At 32.2% G+C, this 13944-nt stretch overlaps 1 protein-coding gene across 13 annotated transcripts in view; it reads left to right on the top strand.

Annotated features, from left to right (window-relative positions):
- The window catches only part of LOC145286100 (calcium-activated potassium channel slowpoke-like), a 561744-nt gene that overhangs the window by 333397 nt on the left and 214403 nt on the right, over nucleotides 1–13944 (top strand). For all 13 annotated transcript variants that reach the window (XM_080134779.1, XM_080134782.1, XM_080134785.1 and 10 more), the window contains exon 5: nucleotides 12903–13014. In XM_080134779.1, coding sequence (XP_079990905.1) covers nucleotides 12903–13014 — 112 coding nt within the window. The remainder of the gene's footprint in view (nucleotides 1–12902; nucleotides 13015–13944) is intronic.

Raw genomic sequence — 13944 nt, forward strand, 5'->3', positions numbered from 1 at the left:
TTCCTAATCAATTCAAGCATTCTTTTTCAACTATTACATGTACCAATAAAAACATGCCTTTACTATTTCACATAAAGTATACATCTCGTTAATGTCAGGATATTTTACTTAAAACAAAACTGTGTGTGTATGTTGACATGCGTGCCTGTTTGTGACAAGTCAACTTTGATGAACTATCTGTGTGTACATGACTTTTAGAGAAAATTCAGTCACCTGTCCTCTCGCTTTGTATTGTCAGATTCTCTTCTCTTTTCTCTGACGTCTTAAAGTAAATCCCAACCAATAATTGCGTTTTCAAAATTCAGAAGCTAATTTCTTTTCAATGTTTATTGTGAAGTATTTGTGAATAATAAGACGTAAATATGAAGAAATGAATGGATGAAAAGGATACAACAATAATAAATGACTTATTAACAATAACACATTTATGACCGTAAGAATTGCTATGAATAAGGTGGGGGGGGGGTCAATTGTCTGTCACTAAGGCGAACTTGATACGTCTTATTTTTAGATTTGCCTTGTTTCGTGTCGTCTAGTCAATGCAATGGGCAGAGCTAACATGCTTAAATTGCCTTTTGCACAGTAGATAAGTTTAGAGCACAAGAGTTATTTCCCTTTTAAACATTACTTCCTAGATTCATTTTGTCATCCACCTAACGATATTTAAACAATAAAATTCGTTTTCAGTAAACTCATCGCTAAAGTATACATCTTGTGTCTCATCATCTATATAGATAATACGAGAGCGTGTGTGTTATTTTCTGTGTCACACTTACATCCGGGTCATTTAATTATTATGTACTTCCATTTCTTGTCATAAATAATTTTATCAAGAATTCTTCATAAGTTTTGGTTTCGGTTTCGATTATAACTGATGGCACTCCAGTAATCAAATAGATTTTTTGTTCTTATCATTATGATGATATTATGTTTTACAAGAATTGATATTTGATTGAATAAACTTAGAATTATACATAACAGAACTGAAAAGATGTATAAAAAATAAAACAGTAAAAACTGTGGAAACTTTCTCCACTGAAAGGTAGAGGTTAACAAGGATTTTGCAACAATGGTTTGTTGCGACCTGTGACTAGGTAAAAATTGTAGAACCTTGTCGGTCTGGTAATAAGGGTAACGATTCAATTTCCTTCAACTCCAATCCCAAACTGAAATCACAACCAAAATTCAGTTCACTCCATCCCTCTTATAATCCAGTTAGCCAATCAAATAAGTTAAATGTAACATCTACCAATATAAAAAGAGTCATCGCCCACACAAAAGGTTTTTGCTGCCACTCTTCCTGAGAGTCGCAGGTAAGTGCTTCAAGTTTTCTCAACAAAACAGAAAAACTTTTAGATGGAAAAGTACTTTCTGGTCCGCTTGCAGCCGTTTGTTTCTCTTTAAACATTGCATCCTAGATTCATTTTGTTATCCATCTAACAATATTTAAACAATAAAATTCTAAATAATTTTATCAAGAATTCTTCATAAGTTTTGATTTCGGTTTCGATTATGGCTGAAGGAACTCAAGTTAAGTTTTTATTTCAGTTTCGATTCAAGCTAATGCACCCAAGTCATATAGATATATCTTTTTATGTTTGAAATCACAACTTTATAATATATAAAAATCGATAGAACATTAACTATGTAATAATATATATGATATCTGCAAAAATTAAAGTATCATATTTAAGCTTACTTTACAACAGGGCTTTGCCGGGCGTTCGTGCTAGCTTAGATAAATACTTTTGCAGTTTTAACAAAAAAAGCTACAATAATATTAGAGCGTCTCCATTTACACTTGAACATCGATAGAATGTCGACATCAATATATTACATATGAATGAGTCCTTTGTGTAATTTCCACAGGTCCCGCTAGTGCTATATTAATAATAGAATATATTATTTAAAACAAACCTTGAAGGTTATATTTCTGTTTCCTTCTCCCCTTGACACAGCTTCTTAATCACTTCAATCCTTCTGCAAACTAAAGATCTTCATCTGTAGTTCTTATTCATTGGTTCCACTGTTGTTAATGTGTTGTTTATTCATCTTAATAAATGACCCAAAGGTGTGTTACTGCTACTTTAGTTCACAACAATAGCAGCTCTTTCTGAATTATTGCTTAACCCACCTTCCTCCCGCAGCTCTTGTTTCCTTTGTCTCTTTTAAATCGCTATGCTGATGACGTGTTCTTAAAGAAACTACTTTTTATCATCGAAAAACGAAAAACAAACAAAAAAAAAACGGCTCGTCCGTAGGTGTTCAATCGATGAAAGGAACTTTATGATGCATAGCTGGCAAAAATCTTAGATTGTCATGGACACATGCATAATGTTCATATACCTAATTTGATGTTCATATACCTAATTTGATGTTCATATACCTAATTTGATGTTCATATACCTAATTTGATGTTCATATACCTAATTTGAACATCGCATGACATTGTAAAGCTTTGTATCAGTTGGATTATTCATCTAGTTGGCCGGAACGTCGTGAAACAACCTGACGAAGGCCAGAGGAATAGTTGGCCGAAACGTCGTGAAAAAACAACTATAAAAGATGAGAATACTAGTCTGTAAATAAATAAAATAAAAATATACAAATTACTCCTCTCAAAAGAATTCCAATAATTAAGTAATATATACCATTCAGTACGGCAACGAAAGATCAGATAATAAATAAAAATTTTTAAAAAAACTTGGATTTATAAGACCAAAAAATACAACCTTGATCTCACTTAGGGGCCCGTGGCGCAGTGGATAGAAATGTTGAATCTCTTCAGTTTCAGGTGAGCATTGTCTGAAGATAGAGATCTCAATCCTACCCAAAAGCTGGCTAGACGATTAGTTGGCCAAAACATGGTGAGACGACAACTATGGAAGGCAGTAATTACTGAAGATACAGTTGAAGATTCAACATTCCTATCCCGTCGCGGTTAACAACCTGACAAATGACAGAGGAATAATTTGCATAAACATTGGGAAACAACAACTAAAAGATGAGGATAATAGTTCGCAAATAAATAAATTAAAAATTCAGTATTAGTTTTAAATCTTAACGTTTTTTTTTGTTGTTTTTTTGGGAGATTGTTTGGTTTGAGTGGCACCCTTAGCTGGTAAAGTTTAGTGATAAAATAAAATAATAATGTAACAGAGTGTGGACGTGCATGTGGCAGCTGTATCCAAATGACCAAGCCGTGTGTGAAGTGAGATCAAGGCAACGAGAAATACGATAAAAAGAATGTGTACACAGACCAATGATCAGTTTACAGACATGTGGGTGATGTCACAGCCGAGACAAGAAGTCACACAAGGCTAGAGAAGAAGGAATAAATGTCTTTTGTTAAAACCTGAAACAACGAGTGGAATTTTTTTTCACTTTCTTTCTTCTATTCCTTGTGACAGAGCCTACAACGTTTTGGGTCCCTACACGTTAACATGTGTGTAACATTGCATTCACCCTGTTGCTTAGAATATATATTCCATAATTCATTATGATAATAAATTAGCATTTTACCAGGCACATATTATTGATGTTCACTTAATATAACTAACAATTTCATGTAGAGTAGTTCTATTCTCTATAATTTTTTTTATCTAACTTATTTTAATTATTTTTTTAGAGAGGGTGCGAATTTGGATAGGTATGGTAAAGTTTACAATAATAAAAATAATAGTAATGTGCTCATGTTTCTTACTGTGTTACTGAAAATATATATTCTAAAATTCATAATTGGCTGATTAGCATGGGTGTGGTTACAATTAAGAAGCTGATTGGCTAACTAGCAAATCCAATACCATGTGTTTATATAAAAACGCACAACAACTACAACTCTTCGCATAAGCCTGATGAATTCTCATGAGGATGAAACGCTGAATATTCTTTGTTACCATATTTTTTTAAACTTTTCTACTATAATTACTTTAAAAAATATAGTAATTCATACAAATTATTATGTGAGCATTTTCCTAGGCATTACCTCTTCTTTCATATACTTTTTGTGATAAAATTGATGTGATGAAATACTAATTTGATCTTATGAAAAATCATTTATTAATAATGTTTTTTTATTCGTTGTATGATTTACATATTTTAAAATGTGTTCTTGTTTTTAAGCTTTTCTTTTTAAATAAGCAGTAATGACAAATTTATGGACATAAATTGAATATCAATATACTGCTCATAACCTAGATGAAAGAAAACTCATATTTTTCCGACTGCCAGTGCTTGAAGGTCTTTCAAAAAAAAAAATGCAGATAATTTATTAAGTGTTTAATTTTAAGTCTAGCCAGAAATAAAATTTTACATAATAAATAACAAAATCGCCTTAAAACAAGTCTTAATGTAAACAAAGTTAATGTTTTTTTGATAAGGGTTTACCCATCGATCAGATTTTAGACGCCATTTGCATTTTCCGCTTGCCTGCAGACGTCCGTTGTTTGCAAAAAGTAATGAAGTTCTCGCATAAGTTAATTTTGTAACATTGTAGTTTTGTGAAATATTAGTTGTTAGAATGAGTTTGATGTTAAGCTGTAGTGGTGGAAGGCACAAAAAAAAAAATGCCTAAAATTGTTTGTATGCTTATGGCTCAGTACAGACTTCCGGTTGGATTAATAAATACAGATGCACATTTTTTAACCAATCAGAAGAGTTGGGATTCAGTTCAGAGATTCTGTAGTGTATATAAAGGCAAACATTTAATTAATCTTCAAGTTGAGTAGAAGTTTAGTAAAGAAAATCTTTGTCATGGCTGTTCTTTGCTGTAAATATTTCATAGCACTTAATTGCTGAATAAACTTTCCTCACTAGCTCAGCTAATTGCCTCTTTTCTTCTATAGACACAGGAAGTAAACAAAACACAGAAAAATATCATCTCACATTAATGAATTTCTACATTTAAAGAAAAATAAATATTCATCCCACCGAGTCATAGTTGTTTTGCTTAGATTTGAATTTTATGCATATTAAGTAAACGAAAAAGAGGTTTATATGGCATAAAAGAGAGAAACGAACTGAACACTTGAAAGCTTTGGCAAAAATGATATCTCATTAAAGTAAGATATTTCTTTTCTAACACAGTTGTTATTTAATTGTAGAATCCCCATGGTTTTCATTTCCAATATAAACTGACGAACATCGGCAGATAAATTTTCTCTTTTATATATAGTAGCAAATATATGCGCCCTCTATTCATACATGTTGGCTAGCTTGCGACACTAAAATGACAATAAAAATGTTACCCTACCCCCACTCCGCACGCACATTAATAGAATGTACCCTGACAAACTTGTAGCACTAGTGGCCCCTGAACCAAAATATGCCTGACTAATCCGATAAGCAACAAAATTTTACCCCTTCACTTACCCGATGCTGGAGAGCATTTTAATCTAATACCTCCTTCACTTAAACTGCCAGACTTTGAAATTCCATTGAAATTCTATGTTTGTTGTTCTTTGAGTGTCCCTGCAGGCATATTTTCTAATTCACAGCAGTAACATGTATGTCAGTGGCAATGTTTGCCTTGTTTGAGGTGAATATGAATAAAAAGAAATATATTTTGCACTCGTTAGGAGGCAGATAATTTATTATACTTTCTATCTTATTTAAGTGAAAAAAAATGTGCCTCTTATGATTTTTGGCACATTTTAATTTGGCTTGTTTTATTGTAATGGTTGTATTAAGTGGGAAAATGTGTCCTTGCAGCTCAATACAAAAGCAAATGTCTGCTCCAATATCTCTGTTATATATATATCCATCAGGGGAGATCACCATTGGTTACTTCCTGTTCAGGGGAGGTCGTACTTGGTTACTTCCTGGTGTCAGGGACAGACAATTCATATCTATACATTTATGGAAGTCGATTTAGACAGAACATGAAGAAGCTAATCAGAATAAAAAAAAGAAGAGGAAGGTAGAGTCACTTCAAGACAAACCAAGCTTGAAAGACATCCTAACAACCATTGTTTGATCCCCAAGACTTCAAACAGATTAGCCAGGAAAAAAAGCCATTTAAGTATTCAACAGGAAAGGAAAGGGCTACAAGGCAACCACTTAACAAATTGTACCTTTCTATGCTTCTAAAATCTTATTTGTTTTGTTTCCTCCTCATTTAATTACTTCACTTTTTTCGTAGGTCAACCTGTTATATAAACAGTAATGATAACTTGCAATTTTCTTTCTGCCAAGAGATTTAAAACTATCGCTTTAATGTTTAGTTTATGTTTGGCTATAGGATAATTACATGATATCAAATGGTATTTAGCTTCTTTTTTATCCATAAGTAAGCTTAATTTACTATTTAGCGATAATCTAGCTCATATTGCGTAATTAGTTAAATAATTGTCATGTTAATTAGTACTTTTTTTATTTTCAAGTTCCTTTAATTCTTTGGTTTAATAAGTGTTTCTATTTCACTAGCTAAATGCACACACTAGAGATAATGTTAGAGTATTAATTTAAAAAGTTAATTTTAGTGGAGAGGGGGAATAATAATTCATTTAAAAAAAATGACCATTCCCAAAACCAATATGTAAGTATCAGGAAGTTTCATCGAATATCCTGCTATCTTGGTAGGCTGAGAGAAGGCTCCAAATGTTTCCACAAATATTGGCGATGGAGAGGTCGGTCCCCAGTGGTGGTGCATCATTAACAGTCCGAGGCTGTTAATGAAGCTATGCATAGTGAGGCCTATTGTCCCATTTGTCTTCATGGAAATCAATGGAAACACAAATCTGTCAAGAAGGCATATTTTGATTGTTTGCGTGTCTAGGGTTTATTGCTGATTCTGTCAGTGACGAAAGTGCAAAAGTGTCAAGACAAGTCCCATCCTATATAAGTTGCTTGTCATTTACCGTTTGTTGAAACAGTATCACGCCATCAGACCATTTGCTATCTCCTCTCTTGAGGCCGATAAAAATGTTTTTTTATTTATTTATTTATTTTTTATATATTTAGTTTTGGAATCTTTTTAAAATAAGACTTCATAATTTGTGCATTCAATTTTTTTTTTTTTTTTTGCGAACTGTTATCTTCATCTTCATAGTTGTTATTGTTTCATCACGTTTTCGCCAATTCATCCTCATATATATATATATATATATATATATATATATATATATATATATATATATATATATATGATTACTTAATTTAATCACATAAATTAATATACGAAAGTATAAATCAGTGCTCAATACGTAGGTAGAGCTAGGTAGTAAAATATATATGGCAATTAAGCTACACAGAATATTCCGCGTTTCATCCACACTAGGATTCATCAGGCTTATAAGCGGAATATTCTGTGTAGCTTAATTGCCATATATATATATATATATATATATCAAGAGTGTCAGAGGATGTGAGAAAAATAAGTAAAACTTACCGGACTAGAGGAGGTTGGTAATCGGAAGAGGGTCAGGTTCGTTTTGGACTAAACAAAACCGGTGAACGTTTGACTCTTGCTTATATCTACTGCTGCTGCTGCTGCTAGTATTTGCATATGAATGATTGTTACTATTTAAAGGATTGTTTCCATTGGGGCAGAGTCTGCTTAGATGACCGAAACTTTCAATGGACATTATTTATTACCAATAATAAGAGTAGCAACGCACAGATTGATCTCCAAGCCTTGTGTTTCTTGACTCCTGATCAGAGCTGGGTGTCATGATCTAGCAAAATTTCGCAACCGTTGTCCTTGGCCCTACTCTGATCTACCTACTTTCCTTTGGTGTCAGAGAATTTTCGACAAGGATGAGTTTGCAAAAACCGTGGTGAAACGATAACTATGAAGATGAAGATAACAGTCCGCAAAAGAATGTTTAACATTGACTTATGGTTAAAGTGTTTGCTAATCGTCTGATTAATCCGAGTTCAATACTCTGTAGAGTCATACCAAAGACTCCAAAAAATAGAACTTGATGTTTTCTTGCAGCATTGTAAAATGAGGATGAACTGTAAAAGGAAGAATCGAAGGAAATAAAAAGTTTTTTTTTTTTTAAAGTCCAGAATAGTTAACATTTCACAACCTGTAAACAACAACAAAAAATAATCTACACAAAACACATTAGAATAACATTTTCTAACGACCGCCACCTAGTTTTAACATGCGGAAACGGTTTGTAAAATTTTTTACCAATTAAATGTTTTACAAATCGTTTCTACACATTAAAACCGATCATATTCCACCATTTTGTTTCTGGGTTTACAAATCTTCAAGTGTTAACTATTCTGTACTTTTGCCATTTAAAAATCTTAAAAATTATTTCCATGCGTTAAAACTAGGTGGTTTCGGGGGAGAATTTCATTTGAATGCCTTTATATAAATCATGTGGGTTTTGTTTGTTTGTTTTGTTTTGTTTGTTTTGTTTTGTTTACAAGAGCTTGTATGTTAACTATCCTGTACTTTTACCCTTTTCTTAAATTTAAGATCAAGAATAGTTATGCAAATTAGATGGCAATTGTAAACGCAAATGTCAATTCTTATCCTAAAATGTTGTGAATAAAAATGAAAGTGCTGAAAAAAAGGATGATTTCTACAACTATTTTCATACCAACTGAGATTCGCTAGGGCATCATTTTGACTCACTAACAGCACCAGATCCTTTGTCCTAATTAAGTATGGTTCAGCTCGGATCTAGAAGGTGCACTCTATCAGGCATTATCTTTCCTGTTGTTCAGAAGGGAAGGAGGTAATACCAATAGCCTAAGACACCAGGAAATGTTCTTTATTGTCTGTTAACATTAACTTAAGGCATGGCCAGAAGGATGTTTAAATTTTAATGACTGAGTCTTTACTTCTATAGATGATGGGAAGGAGAAGACATTGCAAATGAGTAGGTGGGTTGAACGACAGAGGGAAGTGGAGGTGAAGGTGAATATATTTTTAATTGGGATGTAGGTGGAAGTAATGTAGGACGTTGTAACAGCTGCTTGGGTTTTCTTTTTCCACCTTCTTGTTTGATATAATTAAGAGAGAGGGTAGGAGGTAAGTTGTCTCCAAGGATTGTGAGTTATCAATTATTAATTTTTAAAGCGGATTTCCTTTACAGTTCTGAGTTTTCTTTGAGCATTTTTTTTTTTTTACTAAGGAGTCGCCATTTAGCAAGATCCAAAAACCACTCAAGGATAAGGGTTAAATGGGTATCAGATGCATGATGAAACAACCCGTGATGATTGGTAATGATGCTGGTGATTGGGTAGAATTTGATTATTTAAAAGGGCAATTCAACAAGAATTTGTTTACATTGGATTTGAGAATGACCATATTGTAGCCAGCTAGGAAGCAGCTCTGTGGCATCATGTTGCTTAACTTCTTTCTAGTATTTTTGAAGCCAGAAGAGTCATATTTTTGTCTTCTCTTCCTCCTCTTTCCTTATCGTCACCTTCAGCACTATTACATACAATTCTTTTTTTAACATGTCTTCCCGGCAACAAGAGTCTGATTTTTCCACAGAAGACTTGATTCAGGGCAAAGCAAATGATACTGCCAAGAAGAGGAACTAACGAGAGAGAGAGACAGACAGACAGACAGACAGACAAACTGGAAGAAAATATTTAGATCCCGGTTCTAAGGGTTCCTCCATCTTTTATTTTGAGTTATTCTGTATGAAGGGGGTATTACTCCCTTCCCTATGAAAGGAGAATGAATGCAAAGTGCTCCACATTCCAACAAGACTGTCTGTCCTCTGCTAATAATGTATTCTGGAAAAAATTTACTGCTAAAAAGGATTTTAAATTTCGAAAATCTCAGTAGATTCTCACAGGTTACACTGAAATGTCTCTAAATCTCATTAAAAAATGCCAATATGCTCACTTGACACATGGCTCGACATTTTTTTTATGGAAATCACTCCAGACAAGAAATGAAGCTATTTGATGTAAGGAACGAGCTTGAACAAAAGAAGCAGGAAATATATCAGATAATTTTGAAGAAAAGATGCATAATAATGTCTTGACTAGCGAGATGAATTACCGCAAGCAAATATAGAAAAAACTGAGACTAGCAACATCGCATCTCTAAAAGAGTGATTGAAAAGAAAAAATAAATATGTTCTTGCATCTTATTAAGGACCCTCTAATTGGAGCAAAGATTCAACAGCCTAAATATGACAATAATATTCCATACTCTTCGAATATGACAATAATATTCCATACTCTTCGAATATGACAACAATATTCCATGCTCTTCAAAGATAGACACTATACCATTTTAAGTACATATTCTCCATTTTGACAATCTCAAATTTTCTTCTTTGTAAGACAAAGAGTGTTCCATAAATTGTAGCTGTTTGCTTTGGTTATTATTCCAGATCTAATTCCAGATAGAATATTGGTCACATGGTCTTCTTTAAAAAATCTCATTAGTTTATTTATCTCCTCTCCAGACGATTAGAAGACACACGGTCAGGTGTGGCTTTGAAAAGACAGTGCACTAGGATAAGCACGCTCTGGCCTACAAAAAATGTCTGATTAGTCCCATTAGTATTCCCTACAAAAGGAGCCTCGGGCGATTAGCAATAAACTCCTTCTCAGAGAGAAGCTAAAGCCTGAAAAGGTTAAACTGAACAGCACCATACTTCAGCCTGGCAGCAACAAAATGCCAAACTGTATTTTTTTTTTTTCTATTGACACAAAAATTCATTAACTTCATTTCTTTAAAGCCCAGGAATGTCACTGTGTGAGACTAAACGAGTATATCCATTCGTTTGGTTGATAAATTGCTCTACGTTGATAGAACATGTTGGCAGTTTTGCCAATCCTTTTAATTTGAGTGTCTTGCCGGGTGAGATGGATTACCTCAATCAAATTCGTTGTTTTTTTTTTTTGTTTTTTTTTTTTTTTTTACATAGGCATCACCACATTATCAAGGCCAAGAGGCCACTCAAGGATAAGGGTTAAAGAGTGTACAGTAGAAATTGTTTGTTTTCATTAGTTCTTATTCTTTAGTTCGCTTATTGGGATCAGTTTCTTAGGTACTCAGCCTAGCTCAGTGGTGAAAAAAGTATATATATATATATCTATACATATACATATATATATTTCTTTTTTTCCAGCCTTATTGGCTACATATATGCATAATTATTTTTCTATCCACCTTTGTTTCAGTTGATACAAAAGGCAATGTGATGATGTATAGCAGTAAAACCTGGTTAGTGAGGGTTGAGGATATGCGTTGCATGGAAAAAAATGATATGAAAATGATGTGATCGATGTGGAATGTGAATCTTAATGACAGACTGAGATCTGATGATCTTGAGGAACGACTGAATCTGGACAGTTGAGAGAGATATTTGCAGAACAGGGGACTTTGAAGGCATTGATTAAAGAACGGGTGAGAGTTCTTGGGTTAGTAGATGTAGAACAGCGGCAGGATTAGTTCTCAAGGAAAGCATAGGAGGAAATGACAATGTGATTTGAGAGAAAGAGGGATAAATAAAGACCTGGGCAGAGATAGGTTAGTTTGTAAATTAAGTAATACCTTGCCAATACGGATTGAAGACATTGTAAAGAAATGATGCAATTGATGTACAATGTAAGCCTTAAAGATATGCTTAGATCAGATGACTTCAGAGGAAGATTAAATCTGGGTAGTATAGTAATAGGTGTGCAGAACACTAGGCTTTCTTGGTATGGTCACATAATGGATGAGAGTTCTTGCGTTAGTAGGTGTAGAACAGTTAAGGCAGTAGATCCAGTTAACCTAAAGAAAAATATGAGAACAAGTGATAAAAAAACATTTTTACCCTTCCCTTTACTTAAAAATTCACCAAAAATCAGGAAATTAACCAATTTTAATGAAATTTTCAGTATTTATCAAAAAATGATACCGGAATATAATGAACTTGCTATTTTTATTTAAATCTTAGTGGAAATGTATTATTTTGTTTAAACAAAAAATACCGTTATGGTTTTCGATAGTAAATAAAAGAACGCAAGAATTTTTTTTGTTGCTTTTTTTATATAAATAAAGCATCGTAGTTTGTAACAATAAAAATAAAATAATTTTTACATGAACATTACGAAAAAATCCGTATGAATGAACTCGGTATAACTCAAAGAAAAATTAATTTCTCGAACTACCGATATTACCATTGAATTAAACATTGCTTATTTAATATTTTCACAAAAAATAATTATAATTTTAAAAAAATATTTCCACTTTTTTTTTTTAAATTACCGGTTTTGCAAGATTTTAATAATTTCCTTGCTCGCAAAAATGTGAAACTTTCGGCATAACATATTTTTTATTATAATATTGAACAATAATTTTAAAAAAATTAATTTAAAAACAGGAACATAGAAAAATAATTAAATTAAAAAATGGAAAAATTTATACAAACGCCAGAATCACTCGGTTTTGAGGCTAATTAATTTATGTTTTGTACAAACAGGGTGTTTTTTTTTTTATTTAATTTAATATCTTAGGACTTTACTTTACTAATTATCTTTTGAAATAGAACCAGAAAACTAATATTTATCTTTTAAACGATTTTTACAATGAATTAACTGCAAAATTTAGATGAATTGGGTAGCTCAGCTCACCGTGAAAACATTTTCATAACTTTTTTTTTTTTCACGTGTACAAATATTTTTTTTCCTTTTTGAAATTAAGTTTAGTCCTTAATCTTTCAAATACAATCAAAAAGTAGTCGGAAACCTACAAAAAATATGATAAATCGGCTTTCAAAACTAGGTCCCCTATTTTTGTCCGCCCATTTTTGCCCGTACCTATAAAATGGACATTAACTCATCGTCATCATCATCATCATCATCATCATCATCATCATCATCATCATAATTATTATGATCGAAATAAATGTTTCTCCAATTAATGTAATTCTTTGCTTCTCTATTTACTTTTCATTATAATGAAATATTTTATTTGTTTTCCTTTATAGTTTGTGGCTGCCAATGATAAATTATGGTTTTGGCTGGAACTTTTCTCTTTTGTGGATTATTTTACAATCCCGCCATCTTTCGTGGCTATATATTTGGACCGCAATTGGCTGGGTAAGTTCATTCCTTTCACATCTTAAAGATTTCACAATGCATTACAATTTGTACCCATATTCTTCCTTTATGCTTTTTGTATTATGATGTGTTAAAATTTTGGAAACGTTGATTTTTTTTTTTTTCAGATGCTGTAAAGTTATCTAATATCAATTATATTTGAGGCACTCCAGAATGAGCAAAAACAAGTAAAAAAAAAAAAAAAGAAAGGATACACATCAGTTTCTAGTACTTCCGGTTTAGTTATAAATAAAAGAATATGTGCACTTACCTTTGTAGTTTGTTTATTTTTATTAAAAACAAAATATTTACAAAACGTTTTGTCTTATAAACTTTTGAATTTTATAAATAATAAATTTTAATAAAAAAAAGTTACAAACTTTTTTATTAAACAAAAGGAAATTAATGGAAACAAAAAAAAACACTTTAAAGAAGTGGATATTGTAAAGAGACGGTGTCACATAATTAGAAAAAAGTATTTTCAGAGTGCTACGTGGATTTCCTTCAGTTGGGAATCTGAACGAGATATTCTATAACTGTGAATTCAGTTAGTGAGGGAGAAATCCTTCTAGACTGGGGCAATTTTAATTTTTTGTCCCAATGAAGTGTGCCTCCTTTCTTTTGGTGTTGGATCCTTCCTACATTCAAAATCGGCCATGTTTTTAACTCCGTAGTGAAGTAAATAAATAGCAACATTATCTTTCAAATGCATCTTTTTTTTTTTTTAAATATTTTTGTTATGTAATGTAAATATTTTTGTTATGTTGTGTAAACAAAACTATATTTTTATAAATTTTATTTTATTATGCGTTTAAATATGTGATATACCTCCACTTTTTAAAATAAAAATCCATAAATTAAAATATATTTGTTTGAGCATATTATTTTGTTCATGATTTAGCTGAAAGTGAAAGTTTCAGGAATGTGCAA

The sequence above is a fragment of the Euprymna scolopes genome, chromosome 10, assembly GCF_053919585.1.
Source record: "Euprymna scolopes isolate OS-2025 chromosome 10, ASM5391958v1, whole genome shotgun sequence".
NCBI classification, from domain to species: domain Eukaryota; kingdom Metazoa; phylum Mollusca; class Cephalopoda; order Sepiida; family Sepiolidae; genus Euprymna; species Euprymna scolopes.